Below are 16381 nucleotides of genomic sequence, written 5' to 3' on the forward strand. Positions count from 1 at the left end.
TTGCCTATGTAGCCAATCCGCGTTGTATCCATGTTTGTGATGGTGGACAGCCCCCTCGCTGGTGATTGGCCCGAGCTCTAAAGCCGTGCAGCTGTGGCCGTCGGCGTGTTTGCGCATGCGTGGTGGTATCCCCAGGACGGCTCGGTGTTTGTGTTACGGTATCGGTGTCGATCATGTCCCTGCACGGGAAACGGAAGGAGATCTACAAGTACGAGGCGCCATGGACCGTGTACGCCATGAATTGGAGTGTGAGGCCGGACAAAAGGTTCCGGTTGGCTCTGGGCAGTTTTGTGGAGGAATACAATAATAAGGTAACCATGGTGATGGTGGGGGGCTGTGTATGGGACCCCCGAAGATGGGGAGGGTTCCATGGGGGGGGGGTCCTGATACTGACCTGAACCCAACATAGGCCCAGATCACACAATGTTATACATGGCCACTTACTATACAGTAGGTACTTATTATTCCAGGTATGTCTGCCTGTTATTGCCTTCCAGGGGACCCCCCCCCCCACACACACACACGCTGCACCGCCATCTTTAGTAAGGGCATCTCCTGAGCCCGTCCCACGTATGTGCACCCAACACCATGGCAAGAACGCCCCACCATCCCGCCACACTAATGTTTTCATTATTGCCAACAACCAGAAAATGATTCCCTGCTGGAGCGCTGGGTGTGCCGCCATGGCAGAGGACATTCTTTGCCAATGTCTACCCTGTGGTCTAGCAAGGAATCCTTTTGTTTATACGTGTATGCAAATCTGCCGCTGCCTCTCAATTTGTGACTTGTTACGTAATTGCAATGTATCGTCTGAGTGATCACTGGGTGACATCATCAGTCTGAGCCAGCCGTCCTCAACCAGGGTCTCTCCAGTGGTTGCTAGGGGTTCCTTTATACTGTGGATGACGACCTCCTATGTGATGGTGCCTACGTATTTTCAAGTCCTACATGTAAGGGACATTCTTCCCAATGGCCGCCAACGTAAGGGACATTCTTCCCAATGGCCGCCAACGTAAGGGACATTCTTCCCAATGGCCGCCAACGTAAGGGACATTCTTCCCAATGGCCGCCAACGTAAGGGACATTCTTCCCAATGGCCGCCAACGTAAGGGACATTCTTCCCAATGGCCGCCAACGTAAGGGACATTCTTCCCAATGGCCGCCAACGTAAGGGACATTCTTCCCAATGGCCGCCAACGTAAGGGACATTCTTGCCAATGGCCGCCAACGTAAGGGACATTCTTGCCAATGGCCGCCAATGTAGGGGACATTCTTGCCAATGGCCGCCAATGTAAGGGACAGTCTTGCCAATGTAAGGGACAGTCTTGCCAATGTAGGGGACATTCTTGCCAATGGCCGCCAATGTAGGGGACATTCTTGCCAATGGCCGCCAATGTAGGGGACATTCTTGCCAATGGCCGCCAATGTAGGGGACATTCTTTTCCCCTGACAAATGGTTTCTTGAGACCTGAAAATGATTACAAGGGTTCCTCTGGGGTGAAATGAACTGTTCTAAGCAAGTCCGTTGAATGAAGTTCAAGGACTGATTTTAATGAAAGGAGCAGCCTTATTGGTAATTGCTGTTACTGTATATTGTGTCAGAGATTTATGTAGACTTGCGTAGCATTTTCTGGCACCTTTTGCTTACATCTGAAAATCGTGTGTTTTTTTTATTTATTTATTTTTTGCTAGAAAATCCCCTAAACATTATATATGTTTTTTAAAGCAGAGACCCTAGAGAATAAATTGGTGGGTTTTCCATTTTTATTTCGTGGCACACTGATATAAAAGATGGGTGTTATTTACGAAAGGCAAATCCACTTTACTACAAGTAAACTTGAAAGTGCTGTCGCTGTAAATCTAAGGGGAAGATCTGAAATTAGGGGAATTTTATCATCCAATCATGTGCAAGCTAAAATGCTGTTTTTTATTTGGCTTGCATCTACCCCTCAGATTTACAGCGACTGCAATTTCAAGTGCACTTTGCACTTGCCTTTCGTAAATAACCCCAGATGTCTCGCCGAGTAAATGGGTACCAAACATGTTATGCTTTAAAATTCCGCACGCCCGCACAACACTGGCAAACCACATAAATGTTGTTATCCTTAGGCGCGACGCTTTACATATTTTTTTTTTTCTTCAGGCTACCACTTTAGATGTACAGAGGAGGTTTAGTGCTATAATTGCTGCCCATGATCTGATGTTCGTGGTGATGCCTCACATGTGGAACGATTGCTGTGTATGTGTGTGCAAGACCGACGCACGCATTCGCCATTGCGTGCTAGCGACAGTGGCACTTTAAAAAAAAAAAATGTATATAATTATATTATATTCTATTTTTTTACACTGTTGCTTTTAGTTATTTATCTTTTAGCACTTTAATTGCTTTAAGTCACAAGGAATGTAAACCTCTTTGCGACAGTAATGGGCAGTGACAGGTACTCTTTATGGAGAGATCTGAGGTCTAGAAGATCCCAAATCCCTCCTTTGCACTTAAGAGCATTCAAAACTCCAAGATCTGCATTTTTTTTTTATGCTTTTGATTTCTTTTTTTTAAATGGCGCTGTTGGCGCGCCAGTAAACTGGAAGGGCTCATCGCTTGCGGGTTACCGTGGCATAGGGGAGACCCGATCAAAGCTGATTCTGGCTTTCTTCGGGTCTCTGACTAGCCAGCGGACATGCCGGCTCGTAGCTTGGGTCACTTGGTGAGACGGGAGATCCTGAGCAAGCCGTGGAAGGAGGACGGCGTCCCCTCCCACTGCTTGTAATAACAACCAAGTGACTTGTTAGCCGCTCCAGTTATTGGTATAAGAGAGCTGACCATCGGCTCTAAGAAACAGTACCAGGCCTCATCCCGGTACAACTGCTTGAAGTCAAATGATGTACCAGGTACGTGGTTTAGTGGCAAGTGGTTAAGGAAAGAATATAAACGGAAGCCAGTGTAGGGATTGGCAGAGAGAGACAGCAGGCACTAAACGGTTGGCAGGAGCATTTGTGATAGCCCAAAGGGGGGGTAGTATATGTAGAGGTAGGCCAATGAGGAGGGAGTTTCAAACGTCAAGGTAAGAGCTAACGAGTGAATTAGTAGCTTGATAGTTCGTTAATAATGGGTGTACAGAGGTAATTGAAGACAAAATTTGGCCTGGGATTGGATTTGGGATCGAAAGAACAGGTCAAAGTCCAGGATTACACTTAGTATCCTGGCATGAAGAGAGGGCTCAGATGTTTTTTTTAGTGGTCTTTTTGTTATGGTGTCCATAATACTTACCGAATTGATAATCAACATGTTGTGCCAATAGTCTATCTTCATGTTTTTTGGCTGATTCTTGAGGAAATTCTTCCGCATAATCTAACAGCAGTGGTCTTTATTTAGGTTCAGCTGGTTGGTCTGGATGAGGAAAGCTCAGAGTTTATCTGCAGGAACACTTTTGATCACCCATATCCCACCACAAAGCTCATGTGGATTCCTGACACCAAAGGGGTGTACCCAGACTTACTGGCAACAAGCGGGGACTATCTGCGTGTCTGGAGGGTGAGTAAATGTCTTCAAATCCAACATCAGACACTTTTGCTTGGTACACACTACTGAGGAGCTGGCAAGGAGCTCTCTGTACTAACAATGCAAAGATAGTACAGCGATCTTCCCGCTGAGCTATTGTGTTTTCTGACAGGGGGACTTCCCCCTACGACAGAACGCTCAGGTCAGCGCTCTCAGCCATTGGCTGCAAGCGCTGATCAGATTCTGATTGGCAGATGTTTTTCTGGCATGCCCATTCTACAAAAGCTGGAAGTTTGGCCGACTTCTGTCAGACTGGCTGCCATACACACGGGCCAAAATGCTGTCCGGTTCCTGTTGAACCGGATGATATTCGGCCAGTTTGTACCAGGCTTTACTTGTTTATCAACGAATATTGTATGCTTTTTGACCTTTTTTTTTTGTTCCTTTTCTGTGCAGGTTGGTGAGACAGAGACCCGTCTAGAGTGTCTTCTAAATAATAATAAAAACTCGGACTTCTGTGCTCCCCTCACCTCCTTTGATTGGAATGAAGTTGATCCTAACTTGCTGGGTATGTGATGTAGAATTCGCCAATATTCAAACTGAAGGATTTATTGTGTAGTAGAGCAATGCAATTATCCTGCTATAGTGATGCTGGAGCTACATCTAAAGTTTCCTCGGATTTTTAGAGACCATTGGGGAGGCACCCCAATAAAGTTTCCATGCGTCGTCGTCGTCCCCCCCCCCTATATATATATATATATATATATATATATATATAATATATATATATTTTTTCCTTTGCAAAGATAATAGTACAACATTTCATGAAATACTTCTATACAATATTTCTGTTATTTTACTCATAACATCTTGTTTCCATTTGTGTTACTTACTCTTTACAAGCCATCAACATGACCACGAACGAAAAAGGAAAGGAAAATTCCCTTCCCTTGAGTTCTATTTCTCCTAATTTTTCGTTTTAACCGCAAATTTTATCCTGTTCTACTGTAGTACTTTATCTTTGTTTTATTTTTGTTAACATGGGACCCCCCTGGTTGTCCCCCTTCCCTTAGAAAAATGCCCTAGAGATTCAGGCCTAGAACCGACCCATAGAAAAGAAGAAAGGGGAAAAATAAAAGTTTTTTTAGTGAGCCATTGTGATCTGGTTGGAGAGACAATGCTTTGCCACAATACTGGAATACATGCTTTCGCTGTTTTAAGCAGGTGTCTCACCAATGTTTTTATTTTTATTTTATTTTTTTTATATATATATTTATATATTTTTTTTTATATTTTTTCGATCGAGAGGGGAATGTCGAACAACACTAAGGCCGCCGGATTCTCTCAGAGACACATCCGTAATTTCTTTAACCGTTTCAGATACCATTTTCCAAAAATCTTTTACTCCTGGGCATTTCCAAAAAAATGTGCATCAAAGTGCCCACTGCTCCTTGACATCGCCAACAAAGATTAGACACCTGTGGAAATATTCAGTTCAGCACTACTGGGGTTCTATACCACCTGCCTAGGATCCTGAACCCCCCTTCTTGGTATCTAGTTGCTAATGAAGCCTCCTTATGTGTAAACCTGAATATCTTATTTTTCTGCATCTCAGAAAATGTGATCCCCAGGCCTGTATAAAGCCCAATGCTTGCGGGGCTTTTAATTCAGTCAGCAAGGCGTACAACAAAGATAGTGAATGCCTCACTGAGTCCCCCTTTGAGCATATCTTCTCAAATTTAGATGGTATAGATACTTCTGTCGTTCGCGTTGAGATCGATCGAAGGAAGGCATTCGTCTAAATCGGTGATCTCCAAACTGCAGCCCGAGGGCCTGATGCGGCCCTTTGCTTGCCTTTATCCGGCCCTTGGGGCAGTATGCCTCCCACTGATACGAGACACTATTCTGACATCGACAGTGGAGATCTATTTCTCCCACCGACACCACTAATGGGCCACTATTCCCCCATATGATACAAACGATGGGGCACTATTTCTCCCCCTAATACCAGATGTTTAGTCCCATTGATGCCAGGAAAATTTCAACCCCCGCTGGCTAAAGTCCGGCCCTCCAAGGGTCTGAAGGACAATAAACCGGCCCTTTGTTTAGAATGTTTGGAGACCCCTGGTCTAAATGGATCCAATTCCTCTGAAAACTCACACTCCTCTCTGGACATCACTTGGTTGTCCTTCAAGAAGTGCTCGAGTCTGCTTTTGCCCTGTCATTTTAGGTTTATAAAACCTTGATCTTTTAGGCCTGGTTCAAAAGCCGATAACCCACAATTGGGGTCATTGGGCTCGGAATGCGTTGCCATTTTTTTATGTCCTTTTAATTCCTGGCTCCTGCCCCCTGTGGGGGAATCCAAGCCGCTGCTCTCCATTCACACACAGAGGCTTTGTCTCGCCCTCTCTCGCCTCATTGGTTCATTGGCTGTAAATGACAGTACCAGGAGCCAGTGGCTCCTGTTGCCACCTCAGCCAATGAGGAGTTAGAGAGCCAAGGCTCTCGTAGACATCCCTGGATTGAGAGGGAGCTCAGGTAAGTATTAGGGGGGCTGGTTGAGCAACTACACACATAGAATACATGAAAGTAAAAAACCTTAAGCCTTTAGAACCACTTTCAGTTTAAGCAACAGGCATTATTTTTTATTATGTACATGTTTAGGTTCTGGGTCTTAATTGTCTCTATTTATTCAAACAATATTCCCCAGGTTTCTATTTATTCATATATTATTCCCGAAATATAAAGTTTACTGGTAGCTTCACAGAACAGAGGGGGCATACTGTTATGGAACTCTCCTAGTAAGCGTAAAGAAAACCGGGAAAAAATCTTGGGCTAAATACCTCTTATGCAGAATCTGCTCCACAACCTAGGGAACCAGGACAAGAAAACGCTGAGAAAGTGGTATAACGGGGACTTTTTAAAACTCTACTTACTTTTTTAGTACGGCGGTAAATAAACTCTGTAATTGGAAGGCCTGGAAACCCAATTTTTTCCAACTTCCGTCATATGCAGTTTGACTTATGTTGGAGGGCAAATTTCTTGGGAGTCTGTCAGAGTAATTCTTCCCCTTTTTGCTTTCATCAGGAACTTCCAGCATTGATACAACTTGCACCATCTGGGGTCTGGAGACGGGTCAGGTACTGGGAAGGGTCAACTTGGTGTCTGGTCACGTGAAGACACAATTAATTGCTCATGACAAAGAGGTGAGTCGTCCTCGCTCTACGCCCTGTATGTAAGTGGGCCCATCTGTTGGAGTTGTTTATAATGTATTTTATGTATATCGCTTTTCTTTGACTATATGAAATAACTGGTTTGTTTAGTTCTTCAGTTTGTTGTTTCCTATTCTAAGCAATGATTGTACAAAAAGTGTTTTGACAAGTATTGGTAAGTGAAAGTGAGTCTGTGGGGACAGAAATATTAGAGCAGCTAGAGCTATGGTTTTAAAATGTGTATTCTCTGGAGTGTCTATGCTGCTCTGGCTTGGCTACCTAAAGAGCGGATGACCTGGAAAGGCATGCAGCAATTAAAGGGGTTGTAAAGGTATAAAAAAAAATCCTAAATAGCTTAATTTACCTTGGTGCAGTCCTCCTTCACTTACCTCATCCTTCCATTTTGCTTTTAAATGTCCTTATTTCTTCTGAGAAATCCTCACTTCCTGTTCTTCTGTCTGCAACTCCACACAGTAATGTGAGGCGGTCTCCCTGGTGTGGAGTGTCGTGCTCGCCCTCTCCCTTGAGGGGGTGAGCAGGAGCGTCAGGACGCCCACTAACACACCGCTCCTTTCCCTATCTGCAATGTAGAGAACATCCTGACTCTCCTGCTCGCCCCCCTCAAGGGAGCTATAGCAGCTGCTAGCGATAATCGTAAGAGAATCCAGCAGGCTGGTTGTACCCGAGTTGATTGATTTAAAGGTACAATTTTTTTTTATTTTTTTTTTCCTAAGTGGCTTCCTTTACCTTAGTGCAGTCCTCTTTCACTTACCTCATCCTTCGATTTTGCTTTTAAATGTCCTTATTTCTTCTGAGAAATCCTCACTTCCTGTTCTCCTGTCTGTAACTCCACACAGTAATGCGAGGCTTTCTCCTTGGTGTGGAGTGTCGTGCTTGCCCCCTCCCTTGGACTACAGGAGAGTCAGGATGCTGTCTACGTTGCAGATAGAGAAAGGAGCTGTGTGTTAGTGGGTGTCCTGACTCTCCTGTAGTCCGAGGGAGGGGGCGAGCACGACACTCCACACCAGGGAAAAAGCTTTGCATTACTGTGTGGAGTTAGACAGAACAGGAAGTGAGGATTTCTCAGAAGAAATAAGGACATTTAAAAGCAAAATGGAAGGATGAGGTAAGTGAAGGAGGACTGCACTAAGGTAAAGGTAGCCATTTCGGAAGAAATACTGGCCAAAATTCAAACCATGTATGGCCGGCCTTAGTGCCTTAGTGTATAAAGGGGTGTTACCACCTCTGGCTATAGAAGAGGGCAGTATGCTGACGTATATCACAGACTTGATCGTGTTTTGTGGAAATTTGTTTAGATTTGTGCCAGTGAATGAAAGCTGATTTGGGTTAGCTTTGCCATGTATGACTTAAAAAGGAAGCAAGGTTACCAGCATCAGGGGGTATTTTCTGACACTTTCTGTGGGCAATATTTGTCGGCTCCAGTGGTATTAAGCGCTAGTTACTGATTTTGATCTTGCAAGCAGCACTCTACATAGAGCCTTACATAGTCCAACAATAGTCCCCCCTCCCACCGCCATGCGGTGCTTCTCCGGGCTTTCCCGTGCCATGACCAGATGGTAACCAGTCATCTCTATGATCGTCGGAGAAAAAACATTTCTCCGACACCTGCATATTAATTGGCTGATTCACTGGAGATCAGCATATTGTTTTCTAGCTTCATGAAGATGAATTCCTATCCAAATGAATGCTGTTCCTTGTAAGCATCCAGGCCATTTAAACGCTTCCTCCTGAATCAGTCGTTGCTCACTCTGATAACCTACATTTAACAGCCCAATAAAAGAACACCTGTGATTTACTGAAATGCCAATACTTAGGAAGAGTTTTGTGTGCAGTTGCTTTTTACTGCCTTTGTGCCCAGTTATGTATATAAAGACCACTTTTGTCTCTTACATTCCAGGTGTACGACATTGCGTTTAGCCGAGCCGGAGGGGGCCGAGATATGTTTGCTTCTGTAGGAGCCGATGGTTCTGTAAGAATGTTTGATTTGCGTCACCTGGAGCACAGCACCATTATCTATGAAGACCCCCAACACCACCCTCTGCTCAGACTGTGCTGGAACAAGCAAGACCCCAACTACCTTGCAACCATGGCTATGGATGGGATGGAGGTAATGGGACCCCTTGTTACGTAAAGTCTCCTCATCTATAAATAGAGGGAGATTTTGCTTATGATATCCAAAAGGAACATGGCCGCACATATGTTATGGTATAGATTATAAAACTGATATGACCTGCTAGCTATATATTTAGTTGCCTCAATATAGCTAAATGTATTCATATGTTGGCACTGCTTTTTTGAAATGATTCTCTAACTTATTCTGTCTACAGGTAGTGATTCTGGATGTTCGAGTGCCCTGTACACCTGTGGCCAGGCTGAATAACCATCGCGCTTGTGTGAATGGCATTGCCTGGGCCCCACACTCCTCCTGTCACATCTGTACAGCTGGTAAATTTATAAACTGACTGTTTGTTTTTGATTCTGTCTTCATATTTTGGGAGCATAATAGAATTTTTGTTCTCATTAGTCACTGGAAGAGAAGTTTGCTTTAACTTAAATAAAATGTAACCAGTTCCAGGGACAAGTCTTGCATCCACATCCTGTGTTAAAGCGGAGTTCCACCCAAAAATTGAACTTCCACTTTAAGGGAAGGTGACCCCCTGACATGCCACAGTGACGGTGCCGGCGCCGCAGAGAGGAGGAGGAGACGACGAGCGGGGCTTCGTTCCCCCGCATTGCTGGACCCTGGGACAGCAATGCAATATTTGTAGCTGCTGATTTTTAATGTATATATTTTTTTCTTTTTAGTAGGAACTTCGCTAAAAGATGGGAATCATTGGGAGATATCACTCCATACCCAAGAACAGATGGGTAGCAAAAGCATAGATGAGTTTGTGCATAGAGTAGTCAAACACGTTTCGAAGAGCAGCCGTACCTCCGCTTCTTCAGGGGAACTCGATGTGCATCTATATTATCGTTTCCTTTAAAAGGAACATTGTTCTAATCGCATCACAATATGAGTCAGTTCATCATTTAACAATCACAGAACAATAAAATTACAATAAAGTGTGCCCGCCCAATTCATCATAATTTAGCTATGTAGAATTTCTGGTGTGAAAGGAGATGCATACGACCATATAGTCAATAGTGCCAGAACTTGGGACAATGTCTGACAGACACTGGATCACGCCCTAGGCGGATACAACTCGCATGTCTGAAATATTAAAACATAGGGGCTCTGTCTCAAACAGGTGAGATCAACCCATATCTATCAGAATGATCTAAAATGAACAGCGCAAACTGCCCCAACCCATGCAGTCAAAACGCACTCATACATGGCACTCATTAGACAACCCTATAACATAAATATGCAGCCTAACATCCAACAACCAATCAAACACCACCCACACGCCTGGGCTTTGTTTATGAATGCTGTATTTTGTGCTGAACCATACTGTTTGAATACATGCATTTAAGCACAGTTCTTTTGTTTTATGAATATGTATTCACGTGCATATGTTTTTCAAACCTGTTGTAGCGGACGATCACCAGGCTCTGATCTGGGACATCCAGCAAATGCCACGGGCTATTGAAGATCCTATCCTGGCCTACACTGCAGAGGGAGAAATCAACAACGTCCAGTGGGCAAGCACCCAGCCTGATTGGATCGCCATCTGTTACAACAACTGCTTAGAAATCCTCAGAGTCTGACTTTATTTATTCCACCCTAATACACCCCAAATCCCCACCGGTTCCATCCCAGAATCCAGGATTTTTATACATCTTTAATGTGCCCTTTGTTCCCTTTTTAAGGAAAGAAAACGTATCCAAGTGTTGACTTTGGGACTTTGTTCAGTAAGCTATGCTAAGGTGCCGGTGTGAGAGGTCACCTAGATACATTCTATATCTACTGACACCATCTGACTTGTCCTAAATACTGTATGAGTAAGCAGGAGGTGGATATTAATACATTATCTCTGTCGAGTCTGTATTTTACTTTACTCGCCTGTGTAGATGATACATTAGACATACTGTATTTTGCGTGTTTTAATGGTAACATTTCAATGAAGGACATTTTTGCAACCTTTTTATTTGCCTGCAATGATGCCTATGTATGCATTTAATATCCCTGTGTTTGTATACCAATAATGTCTGTGGTCCCTTCTTTCTGTATCCAGGGCGGTGCACAGTCACTTACTGTGCCTCAGCTAAAGATAATTTGCTTTCTTTGATGACAAAAAAAAAATGCAACCATGAGTCCATGCAAAAATAAGTACAAAGGCCACTAAATATGGAGTTAGTCTATAATGACTGTAAGATAGATGGCTGTTGCTTACAATAACCAAATGAGTTGCCTGTTTTATTTCTGAAATGGAAGTGTAAGAAAATATCTGAACACCACTGACGCTTATTTGTTTTGAAGTTTTTCTAATAAATAATGTCCGATCTTTACAATCTATGTTCTTTATCTGAGCTGGTCTGGGGGCAGACGGGGAATTCTGCATTACCTGAAGGAGGACAGAGCACCTAATAATGCTCAATGTAATGCAGGGCACAGAAAAACCTTACTTGTTTGCACAGGTTACTTCCTTGCTACCTGGCTGGCTGAATTGGATGTTCTCTTACTGGCAAATTACATTTTGCTGTGAGAGAGCAACACAGTAACCTGTGTGTGTGTTGTGTTTTTTTTTTTTTTTTTACTTTAACAGTACTTTTTAGTGAGAGCCGGTTCACACTGGGGCGACTTGGGATCCGACTTGAAGTCGCCTCAAGTCGTCCCAAGTCGCGTTGTCGAGAAAAACAATGCAAGAAGTGAATAGGAGCGGTTTTAATACACACGACTCGAGTCGCTCCGACTTCAAAAGAAGTTCCTGTACTACTTCAATCCGACTTGTAGGCGATTTGTACCCATTGATTTCAATGGAAGTCGCCTCCAAGTCTGATCACTGTCTTAACTGAAGCGACTTTCCAGGAAGCTAACATACATTTCTCAGGCAAACCTCTCCCTCCCCCCTCCCTCCCCTAGAGCTGATTCTTGTTTGATTGGCCACTGGAAAGTCTCCTGTCCTGGAGACGACTTCAAGTCCTGTTGTAAATCGCCCCAGATCGCCCTGTGGTTCATGCTCAAGTCGTGTCGGAGTCGCCTCTGAAAGTCGCGCTGGAAGTCGTGTCGCCCCAGTGTGAACCGACTCTAAAAGCCTGTCACCAGCGACTGGATCCCATTGGCGCAAATGTAAGGTGAGTGCCAGGACTTGGAAATCACAATAACTTAAAACCCGCTGGCTAGTTACTCTTGAGCCAGCAGCATTTTATTAGCTTTTGAATCATATTTCTTGAATTCACATGGCGTATGTAAATGAATGCAATCCAAAGGAAAGGAGCCAAAAAACTGGAAACTTTTTGTTCTCTACACCCCTGAAAAAACAAATTTTATACTTTTAAATTGAAAACCTAGTGGTTTCTTAAGGCCAGGCCTATTTTTTTTAAACTTGTTTCTAGCAAAAAAATTACTTAAATATTACAAAAATAAATAAATAATTCAAGTGTTCTAACACTCTAGAGAATAAAATGGCGGTCTTTGCAATAGTTTCTGCCGCACCGTATTTGCACAGCAGTCTTACAAGCACACTTTTTTTGCAAAATATTATTTTTTTTAATTAAATAAGACAACAGAAAAAGTTAACCCAATTTTTTTTATATTGTGAAAGATAATGTTATGCCGAATAAATTGATACCCAACATGTCAGCTTCAAAATTGCATCCGCTTGTGGAATGGTGACAAACTTTTACCCTATAAAATCTCCATAGGCGACGTTTAAAAGATTCTACAGGTTGCATGTTTTGAGTTACAGGGGAGGTCTAGAACTAGAATTATTGCTCTCGTTCTACCAATCTCGTGGCGATGCCTCACATGTGTGGTTTGAACACAGTTTTCATATGTGGGCACTACTCACGAATGCATTCGCTTCTGCATGTGAGCTCGGTTGGACAGGGAGCGTTTAAAAATTCTTTATTTTATTTTTTATTTTTACACTGTTCTTTTAAAACAAAAAAAAAATGTGTCACTTTTATTCCTATTACAAGGAATGTAAACATCCCTTGTAATAGTTAAAGGGGTTGTAAAGGTAAAAAAATGTTTCCCTAAATGTCTTCCTTTACCTTAGTGCAGTCCTCCTTCGCTTACCTCATCCTTCGATTTTGCTTTTAAACGTCCTTATTTCTTCTGAGAAATCCTCACTTCCTGTTCTTCTGTCTGTCACTACACACAGTAATGCAAGGCTTTCTCTCTGGTGTGGAGAAAGCCTATTGAGGGGGAGAGCAGGAGGGTCAGGTTGCTCTCTACTTTATAGATAGAAAAAGGAGCTGTGGGTGTCTTGACACTCCTGTTCGCCCCCTCAAGAGGCTTTCTCCACACCAGGGAGAAAGCCTTGCATTACTGTGTGTAGTTACAGACAGAAGAACAGGAAGTGAGAATTTCTCATAAGAAATAAGGACGTTTAAAAGCAAAATCGAAGGATGAGCTAAGTGAAGGGGTTTACCTTTACAACCCCTTTAAAAAAGCATGACAGGACCTCTAAAATATGAGATCTGGGTTCAAAAATACCTCAGATCTCAAATATGGGCGGAAGTGACGTTTTGAGGGGTGCAGGAAGAGGCTGCAGAGACACAACCACACAGGAGAGGGGTGCAGAGACACAGCCACACAGGAGAGGGGTGCAGAGACACAGCCACACAGGAGAGGGGTGCAGCGAGAGGCTGGGGAGACACAGCCACACAGGAGAGGGGTGCAGGGAGAGGCTGCCAAGACACAGCCACACAGGAGAGGGGTGCAGGAAGAGGCTGCAGAGACAGCCACACAGGAGAGGGGTGCAGAGACACAGCCATACAGGAGAGGGGTGCAGCGAGAGGCTGGGGAGACACAGCCACACAGGAGAGGGGTGCAGCGAGAGGCTGGGGAGACACAGCCACACAGGAGAGGGGTGCAGGAAGAGGCTGCAGAGACACAGCCACACAGGAGACGGGTGCAGGAAGAGGCTGCAGAGACAGCCACACAGGAGAGGGGTGCAGAGACACAGCCACACAGGAGAGGGGTGCAGCGAGAGGCTGGGGAGACACAGCCACACAGGAGAGGGGTGCAGGAAGAGGCTGCAGAGACAGCCACACAGGAGAGGGGTGCAGAGACACAGCCACACAGGAGAGGGGTGCAGAGACACAGCCACACAGGAGAGGGGTGCAGCGAGAGGCTGGGGAGACACAGCCACACAGGAGAGGGGTGCAGGGAGAGGCTGCTAAGACACAGCCACACAGGAGAGGGGTGCAGGAAGAGGCTGCAGAGACAGCCACACAGGAGAGGGGTGCAGAGACACAGCCATACAGGAGAGGGGTGCAGCGAGAGGCTGGGGAGACACAGCCACACAGGAGAGGGGTGCAGGGAGAGGCTGCCGAGACACAGCCACACAGGAGAGGGGTGCAGGAAGAGGCTGCAGAGACACAGCCACACAGGAGACGGGTGCAGGAAGAGGCTGCAGAGACAGCCACACAGGAGAGGGGTGCAGAGACACAGCCACACAGGAGAGGGGTGCAGCGAGAGGCTGGGGAGACACAGCCACACAGGAGAGGGGTGCAGGAAGAGGCTGCAGAGACAGCCACACAGGAGAGGGGTGCAAAGACACAGCCACACAGGAGAGGGGTGCAGCGAGAGGCTGGGGAGACACAGCCACACAGGAGAGGGGTGCAGGGAGAGGCTGCCGAGATACAGCCACACAGGAGAGGGGTGCAGAGACATAGCCACACAGAAGAGGGGTACAGTAAGAGGCTGCAGAGACCCAACCACACAGGAGATTAATGCATTAATCCTATGCATTAAGGTGAAAAAACACCTTGCTGTGTCTAGCCCCCGTTTTACTTACCTAAGCCCCGAACTTCCATGGGCGAGATCCCGCATTTTTCTCCCCACGGATTCTTGGTTCTTCATTGGATAAATTGATAGCAGCGCAGCCATTGGCTCCCGCTGCTGTCAATCAAACCCAATGATACGGCCTCCGGGGGGCGGGGCTGAGTCATACACTCGGTGGCTACAGGATTTCCCGTTTCCTCTGGGATCAGCCAGGTGTGGCACATACATACTTGCGTAGTTCAACCAATAAGTCCAGGCTGGAACAATATAACTATACAACAATATCAATGTGTCCAACCTGGCACCCGAAAGGGCTAAGAATGTGGCCCAACACAAAAATCATAAACTTAAAAATGTGAATTTCTTTGGAATTTTTTGTAAAAAATGTGGTTTCACTAAGCAAAAACATGCGGCCAAAGAAATATTTTGATAGTGTTTCTTTACTGAACTTTTATGTTTTATCTTCCCAAAGAAAAATATGCCACTCTTCACAACCACGTCTTATTCATGTCATCAGTTTTCGGCAGCACCTATATTTGTGAGCAACTATATTCAAGGATTAAACACAGGAAGGGTAAAATTAGAACCAAAATATCTGATTAAAACCAGAATTCATTGAGAATTGCTACTACATCCATCGAACCAGATAATGATGCGTTCGTTTATCAAAAATAGTGTCCAATATCGCATACAAAAAAAATTAAGTTTTATTACTCAGATAGGTACATTATACCAATCATCGCTAACTTGTGATCTTCCCGACTTTTTCATCAGCTATCCTTATTGTTTGTGTATTTTATGTGTGGCCCAAGACAATTCCTCTTCTTCCAATGTGGAATGTCAAAAGTTTGGACACACCTGACTTTAAGTGAGACATTGAAAACGTCCAATCCCATTAACACTGTCGATGCCAGGTCCGTATGGCGTACAGACCTACTGTACCACTTCCAGCTGGCTAGGTCCGCTGTATGGACCTGGCATTCCTCCTCCTGGTTTACGCTCATGGTCACTTCAGACTATGCTGAACAAACCAAGAGTTCTGATTGGTAGCTGGTAAGCCACTGACCAGAGTTATTCACCTAAAATGTGCTGTCAGGTAATTGTTGTTAGGAGAGAGGGGGGGGCTAGTAAAAGGAATTTGCACCCCTAACCCGTGGACATTTAGCGCTCCCTTAGTCCCTTCCACTCGTACAGTATTAAATCCCCTTATGGTACATTTTAGGATGTACCACTCTTTCTCCTTACTTTCCCTTTTATTTCTCTCTATCCTAATTTCTTGTCCCCCCCCCCCATCCCTCTCTTTAACTGTATTTCTTGTTCTTTCTCTTATTCTTATTCGATTGCCCCCCCCCCCCCCTGGATCCGCCCCTGGCTGGAATCTTCTTGAAAGATAGGAAAGGTGAGGTGGAGCTGTCTGGATTATTCTGAGTGCCCTGACTGATCCCCAACTTGGATTGGCAGGGGGCAGGCCTCCTTTAAATACTCGGAGTCAGCCCAGCTGGGGAGGAGTTTTTCGGATGGAAGTTGGAGATGAAATGTTAGGCTGTTGTGGCCTTTGAGGGCGCTCCCCTTGGGCCTTGGTGTGGACAGGTCCCTCTCAAGACCCACGGAAGTGTCCTGGACAGGAGGCATGGAAGCAAGGAGAGCACAGCGGGAGAACACTGCCAGGAAAGACAAGTCTCCAGGAGGAACAACAAGTTGCAGCCATGAGGGCTGGTAATTGACACACAGTCAGGAGGCACACCTGAGATGACT

General features: G+C 44.9%; 1 protein-coding gene across 2 annotated transcripts; it reads left to right on the forward strand.

The window, feature by feature from the left end:
* The first annotated feature begins 58 nt into the window (after positions 1-58).
* On the forward strand, positions 59-11184 carry DCAF7 (DDB1 and CUL4 associated factor 7). Of its 2 annotated transcripts, none has more exons than XM_040330703.1 (7): positions 59-311; positions 3374-3532; positions 3956-4067; positions 6587-6705; positions 8630-8839; positions 9060-9177; positions 10265-11184. In XM_040330703.1, exons 1-7 carry the CDS (start codon positions 174-176, stop codon positions 10438-10440), a joined length of 1032 nt encoding a protein of 343 aa, XP_040186637.1. In that variant the 5' UTR covers positions 59-173; the 3' UTR covers positions 10441-11184. The 2 variants fall into 2 exon arrangements, with proteins under 2 accessions (XP_040186637.1, XP_040186638.1); XM_040330704.1 differs by having other exon boundaries at positions 61-311; positions 10268-11184.
* Positions 11185-16381: the final 5197 nt, after the last annotated feature.

This window comes from Rana temporaria, chromosome 12 (genome assembly GCF_905171775.1).
Source record: "Rana temporaria chromosome 12, aRanTem1.1, whole genome shotgun sequence".
NCBI classification, from domain to species: domain Eukaryota; kingdom Metazoa; phylum Chordata; class Amphibia; order Anura; family Ranidae; genus Rana; species Rana temporaria.

Bases quoted from the DNA above. Each gene is read 5' to 3' on its own strand.
- DCAF7 (XM_040330703.1), top strand. From the start codon at position 174: ATGTCCCTGCACGGGAAACGGAAGGAGATCTACAAGTACGAGGCGCCA. The intron at 3,533-3,955 runs GTGAGTAAATGT...TTTTCTGTGCAG, and splicing joins ACTATCTGCGTGTCTGGAGG to GTTGGTGAGACAGAGACCCG. The intron at 4,068-6,586 runs GTATGTGATGTA...TGCTTTCATCAG, and splicing joins AGTTGATCCTAACTTGCTGG to GAACTTCCAGCATTGATACA.